A 19,780-nucleotide genomic window follows, 5' to 3' on the forward strand; every position below is an offset into this window, starting at 1 on the left:
TAACTTTCTTTCAATATTTTTGAACTAATAGGCCATAGTCAGCCACAAAACAGCGATCATTTATTATATTCTATTATTCTATATTATATTATATTAGTGCATTTTAAAAAATGGCAATAGAGGGAACAATGTTCAAACCGCGGTGTATCTAGAAGCGACTGGATAACAGTACTGCATAAATGGGGTCATCTCACCATGTGAATTAAAACATACATTAAAAAAACAACATATTTGCATTCTCTCGGTCTTCTTTTTTAAGTCACTTGTCCCCTGCATCCTGGCTCAAATATTCCCAAAACAGGACACCCTCATTTCCTTTTTTGTCAAACAAGAAAGGAGGTTGAAGCAAAAGAATCTGAGATGACTGCCGACCTCACTTATTTTTCATCATCATACGAAAAGCAGAAAAAAGTCGCTTTGAAGCTGACAAAGGGACAAGAGAACAATAGCAGACGGTAAAGAGAAAATCTCACATACCTATGGCTTCTACGACCAGAGTGTATGTTGCCTGGGTTTCTCTGTCAAGGCCAACCACTGTCCGCACAATGCCGTCTCTGAAGCCAACGCTGAATTTACCATCCTGATTACCACCTATAAACATAAACACGTCAAGAGCTTTGCAAAAATATGCGGCGACACTAAGACAAACATGCAGATGATACCCATTTTTGATGAAAATAGTTCAAAACCTCTCCCTCCGTGACCTCTAACCTGTGATGAAGTAGCTAAGTTCGGCGTTGAGGCCAGCGTCGTTGTCAGAGCAAATGAGGCGTGCTACAATGTGGTCTCTCGGGACGCTCTCCTTCAGGGACACATTGTATACACGAGGGCTGAAGGTGGGCGTCTCGTCATTTACATCTAGGACTGATATGAACGCACATTTAATTAAATATTCGGACGATTGAGGCAAAAATATAACAAGATTCATTTTTAATAGGAAATCTGCCACACATAGTTGTGTTGTTTAACTGTGGATATTATAATACAATTCTGGGCCACTTTCTTTCATTTAAGGGCAAATTAGGCACCACCACCTGCAGGGGGTAGCACCTCCCTCAAATGTGAGCTTTCAGTGACTCCGAGAATGCAATCATCAAATGCTTCAGCAGTTTCATATGTAGGATAATATCAGTGAGAGCAGAGGGAAATCAAGTCCAATTCTCATTATCATCACACGCAGTCACACACTCACCAGTGACAGTGAGGGTTGAAGTGGAAGTGCGAGGGAATTTCCCTGCATCGTACGCGATAATCCTCAAATGATACTGTCCAATCTGCTCCCGATCAAGAATTGCAGATGAAGTGAGAATTCCTGTGGAAGTGTTCAGGGAAAAGTCCAAACGCGGCATGCCCATCTGCAACACCATTGTAATCAAACCGTTCTTGTCCTGATCGGGGTCTTCCACCTGAATCTAAAAGAGGAATGGGAGGACAATCAGAAAAATAGTGGACAGTGAAAGAAAGTTACATTGTTGGACTAATAACCGTATGGAAAAGAGGGCCTCCGTTCTAGTTCATTTAAAAGTCTGAAGTTCTTCCACATCACACTCATCCAGGCATGTCTTTCAGGGCGTTACTTTGTGCACTGGTGGCATACAGTTGACCAAAAAGTCTTGAAGTCTTGGCAAAATGAAGATTTAAAGCACGGGTGTCAAACTCATTTTCATTGAGGGCCACATCGGAGTTACGGCTGCCCTCAGAGGGCCACTTGTAACTGTCAGTTTTTATGAATCTAAATATGAATATAACCTCATAATATTGTTACAAAGTTGCTCATGTATTAGATTATTATATTTTTACTAACAAATTGATGGATAACTTGCTTTGAAATGAGAAGTGAAGTGAGAATGTCATGGTGACAAGCAGACATTCAAGTATTTGTTTTTGAAAAAGGCTTGGAATATCTTGCTGCATGATTACATAATACTGACGTTTAGAAGAACCGCATGCGGTACAATTTTTCTGTCAAAAAGACACGTCAAATACATTTAGAAGGGCAAAGGTGAAGTGCATTATTCACATGCATTATTCCAAGGGTTTCGCGGGCCGCAATGTTGTGGCGGGCCACATCTGGCCCCCGGGCCTTGTGTTTGACACCTGTGATTTAAAGGATGTATATGTACCTAACGGGCCTAGCCTAACCCACAATCAATTAATTGAAAAATTTGAATTTTTTGTATATTGCCTCTCTCATGTAGACAAATATAAGGTGGCCGACAGCGGCAAACACACTGTAAAAATGATCCATAACCAAAAACACACAAACACCGTAAAACAAATGCAACAGGGAAATGCTACAAATGAACAATTCAGCCATAATGCAAATGCTACGGGATCAAAAACAAATGCAAAAATAAAAAACACACATAAACCAAAACCCAAAACACCTGCATGAGAGGAATATTGCAAATTCACAACAAAAACGGAAGCTAGCCAGGCTCCCAGGGGCGCCAGATCTGAGAGACGTCCCTCTTTATAGACATGAATGGGATGGAAAGTTGGTAGAAAAATGTGTCCTGTGAGGTTGCAGCATTTGTCCTCATGGGGTTGTTTTGGGGGGTCTGTGTGTGTGATTTTGGCATTTTCAGGATTTTTCTATCGCATTTGTTTTTCATCCTGCAGCATTTATATGATTGCAGCCTTTTCCTGTTGGATTTGTTTTCCAGTCTTTTTGTTTTTGGATCATTTGTGTGTTTGGAGCTTTTGGAAGTTGCTGCGCGTTTGTCCCCATCGGCCAGTGTTCCAACATGGTGATGTAAATTTTGATGAAGTACAGTTCTACACCACAGCAAATAACCAGAATACAAAATAAAAACAATGTTTAATGAATATCTCTCTGATTGAGATACAGATGAAAAATAAAGTTCGAGTCTAAGATGTACCTTAAACACTGATGATCCTATAGGGAGTCCTTCTGGTACTTCAGCCACAAAAGGTAGGTTGACAAAGGTTGGGTCGTTGTCATTGAGATCAAGCAGGTTGACAAATACTGTGGCACTCACTGATGCACGCAGTGGAGGTGTACCTCCTACAGAGGGTGCCAGAGAGACATATAAAACATATTCTGTTGTGAAGGGAATTTATAGACGTCAATAAAAGTTTCATGGTCAACATAAAACTTAAGGACTAAGGCTTGGAAATAGAGACTAATCCCCCAGAACTGAAAGCACTGCACTGAATATGATATGAAGTCACTGACAAGTACTCACGATCAGCAGCGGAGATGATGATGCTCCTCATGAGAATTGTGTCCCCTGGGTTGGAGCTTTCCCGGTCTAGGGTTACCCCACTTGTGCGAATCTTCCCAGTGTTGCTGTTTATGGTGTAGAATGGGTTTTCTGAACTGATACTGTAAACAACAGTGCCATTCTCCCCATTGTCAGGGTCCAATGCCAGCACCTGGGCAGGGGGAGTGACAGAGGTATGATTCTTTGATGGCCGTCCTCAACCACCTGCATGTCTTTCGTCACATGGTTTACCATGAGCGCAACATGCCTCGGGTTTATCAGCATGTCTTAATAAAAGTGTGCTTAACAAGTGGGAATTAATAGGGGAGAGGACAGAAAGTGGCAGATGACGGGAGGGGAGGAATGATAATGTGAGTGCATCCCCCACCTCACCTTCAGAGAAACTCACACACATGCAGACTACTCTCTCCATAGCACTCGCTAATAAGAAAAATGGTTACGTCTCTTTAGGTGATCTCGGTGATGAATGCATTAGAAGGGAAGCCTGGCTAAAACATTTGCTGGTTTTTAAAGAGCTGATCAATTATTTAATGCGCTGACTAAAAATGCCGGAAAATGGTTAATTGGTCATTGGAGGAACAAAGGTTTTTCAGGTATTCAATTATTAAGGAGACATGGTAAGCAAGCAACTTGGAAGCTTAGTGATAAGCAAGAGCATAGAAAAGCGGAAGAGTTACAAGAGGCGAGGAAGTGTGTTGCTGGGCTTAGTTGAACTAATCAATTTTGGCCTTAGCAGAGCACATTAGAAGATGGTGAGCTTATATATTATGCATTTTAAGACACTGCCAAGTGCTTTTAAGAGGCAAAATAATATAGTATTGTTGACAGATTTAAGGAGGATGACTGATGGCTAATGTCGTGGTGATGTGAAGGGTTGATTGGGATTTATTGGGATTTAGAGTCATGGAAAAAATGGATTAGACCACCCTTGTTTCTTCGGTTTCTTGTCATTTTTTATGCCTGAAACAACTAAACGTACCTTTGAACAAATATGAACAAAAATAGCTCACAAGAGTTACATTTTTGGCAGTACAATGCTATAGCTATTCATGTAAGAACTTAAGTGATTTTGGTTATTATCAAGAAAACCATGGAAGTGGCTAGATATCAACTTTTAAGTTAAGCTCTTATGAGCTATATTTGTTATCATGATTGTATTTGTCCAAACAAATGTATTTTTAGTTGTACCAGGCATTAAAATGGATCAATAAACTGAAGAAACAAGGGTGGTCTAATCATTTTGTCCATCACTGTATTTACTGAGACATCACCCAAATGTTCCTACAGTACAGTATCTTTATTTTGGACCACTTCTTCAAGTAGCTTTTTGATGCAAATTTATCAAACCCGAGGCCAATTATAAGTCATGGAATGCACTATAAATGACCTCATAACTGCGGAATGGCCGCAGTGAACAGAGAGAGGTGGGAGTAAGAATATTTGAAAAAGCACATATTTGTGTCTCGCCCTGAAACCATTTCTCCATTGGTCTCTATGCAAGGCGGGAGCTCACTTTCCTGCCTTGCAGCTGAATAATTTGCAAAGCGTATGACTGCAGGCTACATTTTAATTAGCAATCGGACTCCCTTAATTACACTCAGTGACGCCTCTTTAATTAATGAATGATCTGGGCTTAATTTGCAACAGCACGCAGCCAAAGACACCAGCAGGACAATGAGTGAGTTTGAGGGTAATATTCAAGCGTTTACTTTCTGTTGACCTACACAGTGATGGCAATCAGTCTAGTGGAGGAGTACTTTGTGTTCCCTTAGTACTGCGCATTCTTTAAAATGTATGTCTTCATATAATATTTGACAAATGTGCAGTTAATTCATTGAAAAACTCGACCTGTATTAAATTAAAAGCACGTTTCATTCTGATACACCATTGTAAAAGGAAAATATGAAATAGAAAATTCAAATAACATCAATATTTGAAAGCCTAGACACATTAACACAAGATGGCACAGTCCACTCACAGAGATGACGTCTGTGTTTATTGGGCTCATCTCCACCACATTGGCATGGTATGGCTCATCTCTCCACCGGGGGGCGTTGTCATTTATGTCCAGGATGGTGATGTTCACCTACACAAAGTGAAAATCACAAACACGCAATTCACAAGAGGAAAAATCACATTTTTTCATTAAATACAGGCTATTATTAGTTTAAAAAAATGCATATTTAAGCAAATTGTACTTATTCTTGGCCTAAATTAAGCATTGTCAAACATAAAAATGGCTAAATGAACTGAAATACAAATACACGGCAGAAACAGCATTGTAACTGTGAATGTAGTATTCTACATTGGCCACTAGGTGTCGGTGTTTGGTGAAACAACGGCCTGATGTGATGACCAGAAAAGGCATTTATTTCAACTTTAAATGATCTCACAACAGGCAGAAAAATAACATAATAAACAGAATAATAACACGGGCTACTGTTGGGGCCACAACAAGCTAAAACTCAACTCCGAACCTCTGACGTCACTTCCTGTCTTCTACACATCTGTCCGCTCGCCACTAAGGTTCGCTAGCGACCACATTTACTGTGACACACACAATCAGTAGTTTTATTTATGTCTTAAATGGCTTATTTACTCTTTTATGTCTACTATACTGGGTAATACGAGTGTAAAGCCATTTAAAGACGCCATTACAATTATGTCTATGCTCAATTTCAGATTGGGCAGGATTGGTTTTGCCTGTGTGATGACAGCATTTAGAGGTGAAAACAACATGACAATCAGATCTGTTGATGGGTGAAAAACAAGCAATTGTGAATCTGAGAGAAGATGGAAAATCAACCAGAACCATTGCACAAACCACGGTTCTAGCCAGTACCACTATTTGGAATGTCCTGAAGGAGAAAGAAACCACTGGTGTACTAAGTTCAAACAACAGATGCTATCTTCTAAGTTGTGCATCCAATCCAGATGTAAATACTCTACCTGGAAATAAAAGCTGAAATGTTGCTCTCTGGTGTCATGTTTATCTTTTGATGTTAAACACAAATATTTCCACTGTCCCAATACTAGTTAAAGTCATTTTAAAATGTTCAATAAGATAAAAAGAAAGGCAAAATCTACATTTAGTGTTATTTGTATTAGTATGATAGCTTCTTGTCTTGTAAAGTTTGACTCTTTTCTCACAACACCTTGTAAGCTTTTATATTTATTTATTATAATGTGGCCCTAATATCTCATCCTTTGTAATGTTCTGATTCAAGCCATGTTTCATTTTATTTTTGGAATAAGGCACAGGCTGCTGCTCCAAATGGCATCCGGGCCGCACTTTGGATACCTCTCCTTTCGAGTCTCCAATTAGCCTAACACGAATGTTTTTGGAATGTGGGAGATACCCAGCGAAAAACTAAAGGCCAAAAAAATAGCAAATAATGTTGAAGAGCTGTGAATTGATCATGACTGCTTAGAGTCAGTACCGTGGCGATGCCAGTCTTCTGTTGCGGACCCACCCCTCCATCTACAGCTCTGACAATGAGGATGTACTCTGACTTCAGCTCTCGGTCCAGCAAGGCTGTGGTGGTGATCTCTCCTGATGCACAATTCAAATTGTAACAGATCAACATACTTTAAAATGTCCGGCAACTGTGAGATAGTCAATACAGTGGATGCGGTTTCTTAAAATACGCACTCACATGCACACATACCCGAGCGTGAGTTAAGACGAAACTGCGAGGAGCCCTCCAGGGAGTAGATGAGTGAGGCCTGGCCGAACTCTCGGGAGGCGTCCAAATCAGTGGCATTGACGACTAGCACTGTAGCTCCTGTAAGGAAGAGGTGGGAACACATTTCATCTTACAGAGCAAGTTAAAACATTTAAACCTAAAGTGACAGCCAGCACACAGATCACACCCACATTCTTTCAGCAAATGAGATCCAATACATTGTTATTATTCTGCCATTGCAAAGATAGCAATGCTCAGATTTGGCTGACTGTCAGGGGGTTGTAATCTTACAATATGTTTATTTGTAGTGATGTAGACTTGCACTGCTTTATACTGAGAACAGTTTCTGTTTTGTCTCTCTCGTGGAGCTAAATAAAACACTGAAAAGGAAAAAAAAAACAGTGGAACCAGATGATCGCAATGCCCATTTGACTGACTGACGTCGACATATCTCCTGTACGTTGTATATATATTCTATATTTTATACTTGCTTGTGACTTTTAAATCTATTTTATATTTTTGAGCATCTTACAGATGTGCTTTTCTAGATTTTGTGGTTCAATTGACTGCATGATGGCGCTAAAGACCAGCTTGTCGTATCTTAGATGAAACGTAACAAAAGAGGACGGAAGGGTGGACTTTGCAACAACAACAAAAAAGACCAAAATGGCATTCAGTGGCCTCATCCACTTCTATACTGTATGACATAGGGAGGCTCCGATCAGGGTTTTATGCTGCCGATTCCGATATGATCATCCAAGAGTGAAATCAGCCAATATTAATACCGATCACATGGATTAATTATACATTTTTTGATGTATTTATCAAGAGTTCTATTGGCCAGTGGTGCCAAACATGTTTTTTTTTTTTTTTTTTTTTTTTCCCCTCATGGGACCCACAGTTCCTGGCTGCACCCCTGCTACTGGCTATGATTCAAAACAGGAACTATAAAATCACTTTAATTTAGACAAAAACATATTTGACTTACTTTTTCAAGAGAACATATATCACTCATTAAACTTACAGAGAATGAGATGCCTTCCTTAAGGAGACTTTGGAGGTGAGAGTACATTGGTGGAGGACTTCCAGGTACTGTTAGTGAGACAGCACTTGGCAAACCCGGGGCCTTCCACTGCTGACAAAGGCTGGTCATCTCGTCCGTTGAATTCAATTATTTTTGGGTTATTTGCTTAGCCTTCCGACTGTCACACATATGACGCACATACGAGTGAGTGTTGTCCACATGGCTGCATTAGCTGCCGTTTGACTGATGATCACACCGTGAGCCTTGAAAAGTCGCCATTCTCCGTCATTCTCCGTAATAAATTAAAGCTTTTTAACGTGCTACCCCTGCGAGATATGTGGCATGTGTTGCCGGGTAAGTTCCACAGGACAGACGTGATTGTTTTTGTTTTGCCTGCACACAGTGAACGAAAGTGGGAGGAGGACGCCGCCCAAGACGTTAGTTTGGGCAAGACACGACACTGCATGCAGGGCTGCAACAGTATTAGCCACAGGTGATCGGCTTTTGTGATCGGTGTTGAAACGTGACTTTTTGGCCGATACTGACTGGTGGCCCATCGAACAGAGCATCCCGAGTATGTCAGTTAGTGGGTTAACGGATTTGTGGACCATTAGCATGTTTGCCTATGGTCATAACTGACACAGGCCTGATCAATAAACAGACAGGCAGGGCTCGCCCAGAGCACAGCCTCGCATCCCGACCCATAGGGCCCCAGCTCAAACTGAGAGCTTTGGCCATAGTCCTCTAAATCTCAGCGCTGGCCCAAGCTGCTCAAAGATGTGCCCCTTCAAATCATGTCTAAGACACAAAAAGTGGACTGAGCTGAAGCTGCAGCTCAGAGAGAGAAAAGGGGCCAGGCAAATATCTCATTTCCCTCCAGCAAGTGGAAGCTAATCTAATGTCTTGGATAAAAGGGCTCTCTGAATGCATGCATGAAAATGAATACAGCAGCCTGTGATTTAGCTTTGAATAGTCAATAGCCAGCATTTGGACTATTTTAACCATCATGAAAAATCGAAACAAATAAAACAGTAAAGGCTTAAAGAAAGAATGGAAAAAGGACACCCTAAAGCATAAGATCGAGTCAACGTAATATGTATGTTTGTTGTACAGACCATGTACTGTACATATGAGGAAGTCTAAAAGTAAAACCGGACTCACCAGCATTAATATTTTCAGGAATCTTGACAATGTAGGATGGCTTGCTGAATTCGGGCGGGTTGTCATTTTCATCCTGGAGGTGGTATGAACATCACCATATTCTCAGTGCGTGAAACAATAAGAGCACACTAACATTGCTGAAAAAGAAGAACTTGAAAGGATTAAGTTGAAAAGTTATAGTTCATGCATGAAAGCTAGACAGAATTGAAACCAAGAGGTGGTGTGCTGAAAGACTAGTGGTTGGCACTTCAATCTTGCAAGGAGTCTCACACCATCTGGTTTAACTCCAGCTTAAAACCTGACTTTGGGGCCTTTCTGTGTGGACTTTGCATATTCTCCCCCATGCCTGCGTGGGTTTTCTTTAGGTTCTCGGGTAATAATCAGTCGGGCAATATAACTTCCTACAGCTCTTTCGTGTTGTAGGTGATTTTTTTAATGCATGTTTAAATGATATCTCATTTTGTTCTTGTGTTTGGAGAGTTCATCAGAGGCATAGAAAAAAAAAAATCGCCATGGTGGGTAGAGCTTTCGCTACACGGTCTTCGCTTTCTACTATGTATAAATTATTTTTAATTGCTGGATGCCAGACATTCCAGTGTCATTTACTAAATAAAGCATTACTGAGCATTATTACAGCGCTGCCGCTGTTTGATGCGTTCCGAGACAGCAGGATGGTCAGTCGTGTCACATATTTAGTGTCTTCTTTGAGAACATTCTGACATTAAACAGGTAGCTTTTATTGTATCCATATACTTTCAAAATATGACTTATTTCAGCTTGTCTCCTTATTGGTATGACCACTGCCTCCTCCCCCTGGCTTCATCTTCTTTGCTTTTGAATTGAATGTTGTTAGCAGCGCCGCCATGACACACCAAGGAGACTGCCGTTTCGGAACCGAAACATGGTACCTTTTGATTTCACGCGAGTCGGTGCCCAGTAGTACCGACGAAATTCGGTCGGTGCCTTTAAAAGTACCGTTACTGGTACCCATCCCTACATACTGTATATCCCAAACCTCACAACTACAATAGTCTTGACTTTTGGTACATGCTGAAATCTGCCTCGCAACAAGTGGCACAATCGTTTCATAGCAGAGGGCTACACTGCCACATTCGTCAGAGAAAGGACAGGGAAAACATAATCAGATAATGTCAGAAAGAAAAAAAAACAGGACAAAGGCAACTTACACATTCCTTTCACAATTGAACCCCTATTGTGTTTTTTCACCACAACCCCATCTACTGGATTTGGTTGGATGCCCCTGAGGTAAAATCCTCAATTCCACTGAAAGTATATGCTGAGGAAATGACAGTAGACATCATCCCAGGCGTTCCATTTAATAAACAAATAAGATTAATTAAGATTTGAAGGATATGAACATCTACATCATGGATCAGCATCAACCTTCACATACACTTCCCCACAGCATCTCTTTCAGCCTCCCACTCATTGCGTTCCAATTTTTTTGTCACATGAACACATCGCATTGTGTGGTTATTCATAGCGAGGCTTCCCGCTGAGCTGCGAGCTGCAGAGAAATGTTAACACTTTAACAACAGTAACTGGCACCATTATCTATGCGGCCTCCATGTTACGCTAGGGCATTGTGCGTGTGTGATGCTGCCATCAACTGATAAACCACAGTGGTGTGTGCTAGTCACAACACTGTGGCGGGCCGAGGAGGGAGAGAATGAGCGGGAAAGATAGAGGCGGAATAGAGCATTGTGATCATTTCTCCCTGTTGGTTTTTGCATTGCAGCAAAGGTTTTTGCTTTCTTTCCCCACAGCATTTCTCCCTCATGTAGGATGTACAGTACTGAGAAATGTTTACTGGCCTTGTGTATCACAGAATATGCTGGCTGGATAGTAACACGCATGCTTATCAGGTGACCACTGAGTCAGCAGAGATTCTGTTTAAAAGTTTTGCTTGCTGCCATATCACTGCTGCTATATCGATAATGTCAAAGAAACCGAAACACAATGTATTAAGTTCTTACTGTGACAAATGAAGTATATGTAAATTATTATTATAAGATAGCAAAAAGTAGTAATGTAGTTAAAACATTCATGGTGTTGTCATCCTTACCTCAAGAAGAAAATGCATTTTATTATTGTTTTGGACCAACGTTCTGTGCAGTGCCTTTATTAAGACTCCTCACATATAAAGGAGAATGCATATGTATAAGTTATGTTTGTTCCTGATTTTTTTCATGTTCCCTTTTTCTGCTTGATGTCTCCCATTGATCTCATCAGCCAATTGGCTCCTTCCTTTCTCTGGTGTGTTTTATTATACATTGGAAACTCGGTTAGCGTCCATCCTGGTTAGCGTGGTTTTTTTGTTACTGTTGAAAATTCATGCCAAAATTTTGCCTTGTGTGTGCGTCCAACTGTGTTCTTTATGTATTTTTTTTTTTTTATCAGAAATGGCCTTGTTAGCATCCTTAGCTTGCTAACAAAATGGCTACCGGAACCGGAAGTCAACTTTGTCACTAAAATGTCAGTGGTTGACTCTGAAAATGTTAACACATAACACGTTTTTATAGTTTTACAATTAGTTTAACATGCATACATGCAAATATAAATGACGTATTAAAAGGATAATTGAACCATTAAGTCATAGACGCGATGTGGCAGCGAGATCAACACCTTCCTGTTTTGTCATTAGTTATATCTTGAATTCAGTAGTGTTTCAATAGGTGGCTGTTTGACGTACCTCCACTCCTTGACATGAAAAAATGCCTTCGATGTGTATGTGAGGATGCATTTAGCAGGGCTGTACTTACAATCACCTCCACGGTGACAGGGACAGTATTGTTCAGCGCTGGGTTTCCCCCATCTTTGGCCATCACTGTCAAATGGATTGTCCCACCGGGGACCTTCTCGTAGTCCAGAGGCCTGGTTACACTGATAACTGGTGAAGGAAAGCGTGAGAGAAAAGAAAGGTAAGGCTGTCTGCACTGGTCTGAATCAACATGATGTGCGTCTATCTTACACAACTAAGTCAAATTTGGGGAAGTAAATATCCCAAGTACATCCCAAGGCCTACAAGTGTTAACTTATGTACTTGAAAATGATGTGCTATTTGAACAAAACTCTCGGCACATCTACCGGAAGGTATGAAGGATAAAGCTATGGCGTTCACCAAATTTTTCCCATTGATGTGTAATTAAGATTTGGGCTAAGAAATGTAGCTCACCTCCTGACTAATTGATTGATTGATGTGCAATCAAACTTTTGTCCACATATTGAAATGCTAAGCGTACCTGCATAGCCCTCCACCATGACGATGCTAAAGAAATCAGGGAAAGCTGAAACCGAAATGATGGTGTAAGTGATGAAGTTGTTAGGTGGAGAATCCTCATCCGTTGCCTGTGGGCGACATAGAAGGGTACAGAAGAAAGCTAGAGATGTTAGAACTGTCAGTCATTGGCAGCATGTTATTGCAAACATTTAAGCCGGTTCCAGTTGTTAGTGGCTTAGGCGTCAATGCTGGCCAAACGGAACCTTTCCAGGGATAATCCTCAACATCAACAACAATGATGCCACCCCCTCATTATTTTGTAGTTGGCTGGACTGTGTCATAATTCCTCCAGATGTTTACAGAGCAATGGGCCTCAAATGCTGTCATTCTAGGCTGGGAAGTTGTCAAACCTTACGGTTACATGGATAAACCCACTCTTGAACTCAATGCCAAAATGTTGAGTAACACTTTTCTTTCTTTGAATGGCAAAAAACAGCAAAAGACAATGTGACAACAAACACATTCAGTTCTACAAGATTTTTTCTTCTTACTTTTGTAACAGTTCAATCTTACCGGTGCAAGCTCTAGTTCTTTCTTTAATTTTTTTCAGGTCTGTGTCCATTAGCTTGGTTTCTGGCCAAATTGCTGACCCGGAACTTGGCGACAGGCTTCCAAGTTCCTTGCGGGCAGCTTATTAATATCAGTGACGTTTAAGGTTAGCTGAGACCAAGAAAACACAGTGAGCCAAGTAATCGTTTGAAGTTCAACAGTGTAAACACAAGCTGCCACGATGCACCGTGGTAAGGAAAGCCATCGTTGGACGCACCGCTACAAACCACGTAATAGGCTTTCTCTTCAGGGCGCAATCAAAGGAAGTGCTGAGCCATTAGTTACCATTGTGCCTGTGCACCTCTGGCTTTTGTGTGGCAGTGACGGATAGCCGCCACACCAGGTCGGCGTGTTCTTCTTGGATACAGTGCACACTAACACACAACTGCATCATTATCGCAACATGGAGGGACAAAGAGAACTCAGTGGAAGAGAACAGTAAGAGCAAAACTTGGGACGTTGTAATTATAGTGCATTAGGGCCCGACTGATTAAACGGCCGGTCAATTTAATCAACCAATTATAGCCATTAGAGAACGCCAAAAGTTGGCCGATTGGCACCGACGTCAAAGCTTAATTTTCACTAATAAAATGCAGCTAATAGCGCTGGGTAAAAAAATGATTCAATCAATTAGGGATCAATTTCAATTACATTTACCAAAATTTCCAGTGTATAAGCAGCTACTTTGCCCTTAAACTTTGAAACCTGCAGCTTATACAGCGGGGCGGCTAATTTATGACCATGTTCTAATCTGGTGACATCTCCTATACTTCAGAACTACTACTAATCGTTTAAATGCTGTGCCGCCCACAGGTCAGTGAGGAAACGGTAGCGCTTTCTTTGGCAGGAGCCAATCACAAGCTATCAGTGAACTCACGACGAGCTTGTCAACCTACTGGAAATCGCAGGAGGTCATTACTCAATAACAGCCTGACTCAGTGTCATCTTAAAAGAACGCTGAACTCATTACACAGCAACTTAACAGTCAAAAGGTAGCTAGGAAATATACAAGACAAGTACCAATACGAGTTTAAAATAAACAGCTATTTTAACTTTGACCCATCATGCATTACTCCCAGCAGAGCAGTTAATTGGGCATGAGTTCACTTTATTAATTTATAAAAACAGTCAAATCACACAGGGACTTGGTGCAGTACTATAAAATGTAATGAAAGTAATGACGTGGAGCTCCATATATTCCTAGTGAAACTAAACAGCTGTCGGATTTTGTTTTAAATGTGTTTTCCTGTATTTTTTTGTACAACTGCGGTAAGACAGTGTTGCAAAGTAGTGTCTTGATGGCAGGACATAGCATGGATCCATACATTCTAAAAGACACATTCTCCGCGACGGAGATGGGTTAATGAATGTGAATTTTTTATTGCCTAATATCGGAATCGGCCAACAAAAAAAAAATCGGTCAGGCCCTATTATGAATATATACTAGTCTATGAAATGACTCTATATTGTACACTATAGTCCCTGTATGAGCATAGATCAAATCCCTTTTCTACGCATGTGCATTTGTAACTTTTAACCCCTCACCCTGACTCGGGCGACTGGCTGGACAGCCTGTTCGTTCTCTCTGAGCGAGCCCACATACGCCTCCTTCTGGAAGAGTGGTGCATTGTCGTTTACGTCTAGCACGTTGACCCGGATCCTGCCAGTGGTTTCCTCCCCACCTCCATCCCTCGCCAGCACGGTCAGCGTGAAGCGACGCATCAACTCATAATCCAAACTGGACCTTAGAATCACCCAGCCTGTTTCAGCATCTAATGAAAACCTGCAAGAATTGAACAATCCATTTAGATTAGTCGTTTGCTGGAGAAACCTGTATCGTGTTTTTTTTTATAAAAGCCCTGTCATAATAATAATGATGTTCTTTTGGTTACAAAATAGGGTGTGGTAGTCATTCAGCATATCTCAACTGACTTTGGACCAGAGGTGAGGCACACCTTGGGCACATATAGACAAAAACAATATGGTTGGTCCCGGAAGTCCAGTTCTGGTCGGATTTCTGGGAAGAGGAACGTAGTTGCTCGGTTTGGCTTCTCAAAACAATATGTGTTCAAAGAGCGTCGCCTCTCCATTCTTGTGTATGTTATGAGTCTTCTTCCGCGACAGAGCGCCGCAGCCATCTCGTTTACGTGTGTGTTCCACAGCGAGGCGTTTTTATGATGAAAATGTATTACTCTTTTGAACGCATATTGTTTTGAGAAGCCAAAGTCTTTAGCAACTAAGCGGAATTACGTTCCTCGTCACAGAAATCCGACCTGAACTGGACTCGCGGGACGAAGTCACTGTTGATGCACTACACTGCTGATCGGGATGTCATACAACTTCATGTCAAAAAATCGGAACTATTCCTTTAATGTTGTGACCAATCAGTGAATGTTGCCAAAATGTGGAAAAAGATGTAATGACAAACTTATGTTCTCCATCCTAGCAGGATTAAGGAAAATAATGCACAGTGTGTAATTGTTGTGTATCTGTGGCTGTAGCTTACTGGTCTGGCTCATCGCTGAAGTAGTAACGCACAATACCAAATGTGCCAACGTCTCCATCTGTAGCCTGGACGATAAGATACAAAAAACAGTCAACAACATTTGTACTGTCATGACAAAACACATTATTATGAGAAATTAATGGATGATAATACAGAAAGTGAAATCCATCCATCCATCCATTTTCTATACCGCTTCATCCTCATTAGGGTCGCGGGGGCATGCTGGAGCCTATCCCAGCTGACTTCGGGCGACAGGCGGGGTACACCCTGGACTGGTCGCCAGCCAATCGCAGGGCACATATAGACAAACAACCATTCACACTCACAGTCATACCTATGGACAATTTAGAGTCGCCACTTAACCTAACATGCATGTTTTTGGAACGTGGGAGGAAGCCGGAGTGCCCGGAGAAAACCCACGCGCACACGGGGAGAACATGCAAACTCCACACAGAAATGCCCAGGGGAGAATTGAACCCACGTCTTCCCGATCTCCAGGCTGTTCCTGTATTGGCCAACGTGCTAACCACTAGACCACCGTGCGGCCAGAAAGTGAAATTATCAAGTCAATTTTATTAATAACTGGAGGCACTTGAAACCAATAATGTGATGTGATGTTTCTGCAAGTCAAATTTGCTTGCTCTGTTGGCAGGTTATTGCGCTTATTCTACTGGTATATCTCCGATTTTAGTACTGGATTCGCTATAGAAAAACAAAAATCATCTTGTTTGGCTTGTCTTAGATTTCAGTTTTTGCAGTGAAGTTGAGCGACCTTATACTAACTCCAGCAGTAATAGACAGTCATAGTAATAGTCCTGAAGCAACACACTCCACACACACGGCACACGCTGCAGTTATATTTAGGCACAGCGTTTTAATAAACATGTAAAATCACAATATTGTCAAGTAGCCTCATAAATATGTTTTTATGTCTACTTCTTATAGCCTATTACTTTGCAATGACCACTACCCAAAGCCTAGATAAGTGTGAGGCTTGCATCAGTGTAATCGTGCAAGTTAGAAACATGACTTGCTGTGTCGACCACAACATTCATTCATTCATTCATTCATTCAGTTTGTACCACTTATCCTGGTCAGGGTCATGGCTGAGTTGGAGTCTATCCCAGCTGACTTTGGGCGAGTGGTAGTATTAATAATATTACCATAAAAGGGTTAGTCCACAAGTTAATGTACAAATTTTGTATCGCATTTGTGCAGGTAGAGCAAAGGCTGCGGCTATTATCTAGTTCAGTGGTTCCCAACCTTTTTACAGTTGCGTACCCCTTTAGACATTTGACTTGAAGCCATGTACCCGCTACTCGTGCACATTTAAAAAAAATCTTTATTAACTTGAAATATTGACGTTGATTATTTGGTTAATTAATTTGATATTAAGTAAGTAAGTAATTCTGGTTTAAAAAAGTGTATTTTACATGGTGAAATTTTGATAAGCATTTTACATGGGCACTGATGAATAGATAAGTATTTGTCCCACGTATCTTTTATTTCAGCCGGATGTTGGGACGCTTCTAAAGTGAATGGGTTGAACTCGAGCTTGACTTTTGTCCACTTGCAATCGCTATGATTTAAGTCTGCATATTAAATTGATACGGAAATTGAAATGGAAAGTTTAACATGAGAAAGCAGTATCCAAAGTGCAAAAATACATACAACCAGTGATAAAAAGCCTCATTTACGGGGGAATCCGCATTCTCTCATCCTGACACGGATATACATTGACAGGTTTTCACAGTGCCAGGATTCAAACACCAATATAAATGACATCTTCAAGATTAAACACTCTTAATGCACAACATAATCATTAAACTTACTTACTTATTCATTTAACTCACACAGAACAATGGGGAACTTAATGGTCTGTCTCCTTCCTTCTTTCTGCTCAGACTGTGCGCTCTGCGTTATGAGGCGTTCAGGTGCACTCGTAATTGTGAGCTTTAGGCGCTAATTGTTTTTCATTATTATTCACGGACCCCATGACAATTGGCGTACCCCTGGGGGTACGTGTACCCCACTTTGGAGGACCTACGATTTAATTGTTTTTTTTTAACCCGATAAAAATGTAAACCCTGTAAACCCCATCCTCTTTTGCTCGGGCTTAGAGAGAGCAGCCCCCACATCATCTTCGATGGTAAATCAATGTTTCCTTTTAATGTTCAAACGCCTTTGTAGGCAAGTGCACTGAGGCACATGGTGAGGGACACAAAATACATAAGAGGTCTTTGGAACTCCAGTCAGGTTGTTTTATTAACCTTCTCGGTTTCATCTGCCGTGTCTTGAAGACCCCGTCCTCCCTTCTTGTCTTCCTCTCTTTACTTTTGCATTCCTATTCATCCCTTTTTCTAACCTCTCCTTTATCTTCCCCCCTTCCTTCTGTGTACAACCCCCCTTTGTCAATGCATCCTCTGCTCCACCTCCCTCTCCACTGTCTCCCCATGCACTCCTCTACATATCTCCTCTGCACACTCTCCCCCTTGATGCATGTGCCTCTCTTTTGCTCCCTCTCTCCCAGGTGAGTGACAGGCCCATAAGTGCTCCAATGATAGCAGTGGGGGTGTTAGCGTGACAGCTATCGAGATGGCGACAGCAGCTCCTCTGGGGAGCTCTAGTGCCCCTCTTGCCATAGCGACAGAAAGGGAGAGACTGCGAGGGAGAGGGCGAGAGAGGGGTGCGAGGTTAGGAAGAAAAAGCGATAGCCATCTTTTCTCTCCCTCCCATCAGTCATTAACTTCCATCCTCTGAACAATCATCATGGCAGTGTGGACAAGTCACTTTGCCAACTGCAAGCCAAAGACTTTTAACTTTAGATACACAAAAACACATTTTAGACAGAGGCTATAAAGTGGTTGGTGTAGGACTTTACTACAACGTAATGTAACTCTTGGCCCTTTTGAACTGTTACTTTTCGAACTGTCCCTTTAAACATGAATTTGAAAATAGGTGTCACGTGCCCAAGCTGAAATATTTAGGGAGGAAGGACATACAGGCATATCATAATTCAAAATTAAGATACATAAACAATGAGCACTCTGCAAGGCCATTTTCTTTTTATCGTGCCTTGGAGTATTCTTAGGTTTGGGTCTATTTATAAACCTGTAAAATGGCATGAAATGAAAAGTATTTATTGTTTTCACAGCCATTTTTTTTTACTGTACGTGATTTATAGTGGAACCTTGGTCTGACTAAATAAAATGTACTTCAGTCAATCCAATTCATCTGTTCCAGAAAGCCAAAAATTCAAACACAAAATACTTTTGTTACAATTGTTACAATTACAGTACAGATTTACATGCAGAAAACAATTGAGATTGTAATTGTGCTAGTTGGCAAAGAACTACAGTCAACCTCTGATGACATCATAGACAGGCGATTTGATTTCTGGTTTCCATGTATTGTTATTATTATTGTTATTATCATTGTTACGCTAAAGAACTACTTTACTGGTGTAGTGACACCTCGCCTCACCACAATGGCTACCTACTAGCCGGCTAGCAACTAGCTTCACCACATACTCGCGAACAACGCCTCAGGCTACTACCAAAAGGTAATGCTACATATTGGAGCTGCTGCTACCCATGCTGTGTTTTTGTTTAGGAGTTTGGAAAAGTTAAAGCTAAGCATTTGTTTCTATGTTGCTTCTTCTGTTGTAAAGAATTTCATTGCATAGCAGAACTACCTGTTTTACTGTGCATATGACAATAAAACTCTTGAATCTTGAACCTTGAATCTTGAAATCAATGCGCCCTGGAAGGAAGTTCCGGTAATGCTTAAAATGACCAGAGTACGGCAAAATACTGAAAGTGTTATATGTTATCATGAATGTACCTGTTACTACATGGTCACAGCATCTATATAAAACCATAAAACCTTGTTGAGGTTTTTGAAGGTGTTTTAATAGCGGCCTTTGTGGGCGGAATAGGCGTGTACCATTATGTGCATGAATTAGCTCTTTTTAGCTGTTTTTATATCTTTACAATGCACAGAAAAAAAAGATTGTGGATGATGGGCAAAATACAAAAATTTGTTTTCTTTTATGTTTAGAATAAATAAGTTGGAGGCTAACTAGTTAGCTTGGTAGCATGCTATGCTTACAGCAGCGCAATGTGGTGTAAACAAAGAATAACAGGAGTGTAACGGTGACTATAGGGGTGTTATTTCATGTCTATAGGGCTCTAATGGTAAAAAAAACATTTAGAAAGTCATAAATGGGTTTTCTATGCTCTAACTACAAAAATATTCAACGTATTAATATTGAATCCTACTTCGTGGAAATGCAATTATTGTGGT

General features: G+C 41.0%; 1 protein-coding gene across 1 annotated transcript in view; it reads right to left on the bottom strand.

The window, feature by feature from the left end:
• Window positions 1-19,780, bottom strand: part of cdh23 (cadherin-related 23) — a 204,952-nt gene that overhangs the window by 50,438 nt on the left and 134,734 nt on the right. Inside the window, exons 14-26 of the mRNA XM_054798231.1 lie at window positions 15,476-15,540; window positions 14,515-14,752; window positions 12,383-12,488; window positions 11,903-12,030; window positions 9,120-9,192; window positions 6,917-7,033; window positions 6,689-6,801; window positions 5,227-5,334; window positions 3,210-3,399; window positions 2,883-3,028; window positions 1,193-1,412; window positions 712-864; window positions 478-591 (exon numbers count right to left, since the gene is read on the bottom strand). Of these exons, the coding sequence (XP_054654206.1) occupies window positions 478-591; window positions 712-864; window positions 1,193-1,412; window positions 2,883-3,028; window positions 3,210-3,399; window positions 5,227-5,334; window positions 6,689-6,801; window positions 6,917-7,033; window positions 9,120-9,192; window positions 11,903-12,030; window positions 12,383-12,488; window positions 14,515-14,752; window positions 15,476-15,540 (1,771 nt within the window). The remainder of the gene's footprint in view (window positions 1-477; window positions 592-711; window positions 865-1,192; window positions 1,413-2,882; window positions 3,029-3,209; window positions 3,400-5,226; window positions 5,335-6,688; window positions 6,802-6,916; window positions 7,034-9,119; window positions 9,193-11,902; window positions 12,031-12,382; window positions 12,489-14,514; window positions 14,753-15,475; window positions 15,541-19,780) is intronic.

Source organism: Dunckerocampus dactyliophorus, chromosome 14 (assembly GCF_027744805.1).
Source record: "Dunckerocampus dactyliophorus isolate RoL2022-P2 chromosome 14, RoL_Ddac_1.1, whole genome shotgun sequence".
NCBI classification, from domain to species: domain Eukaryota; kingdom Metazoa; phylum Chordata; class Actinopteri; order Syngnathiformes; family Syngnathidae; genus Dunckerocampus; species Dunckerocampus dactyliophorus.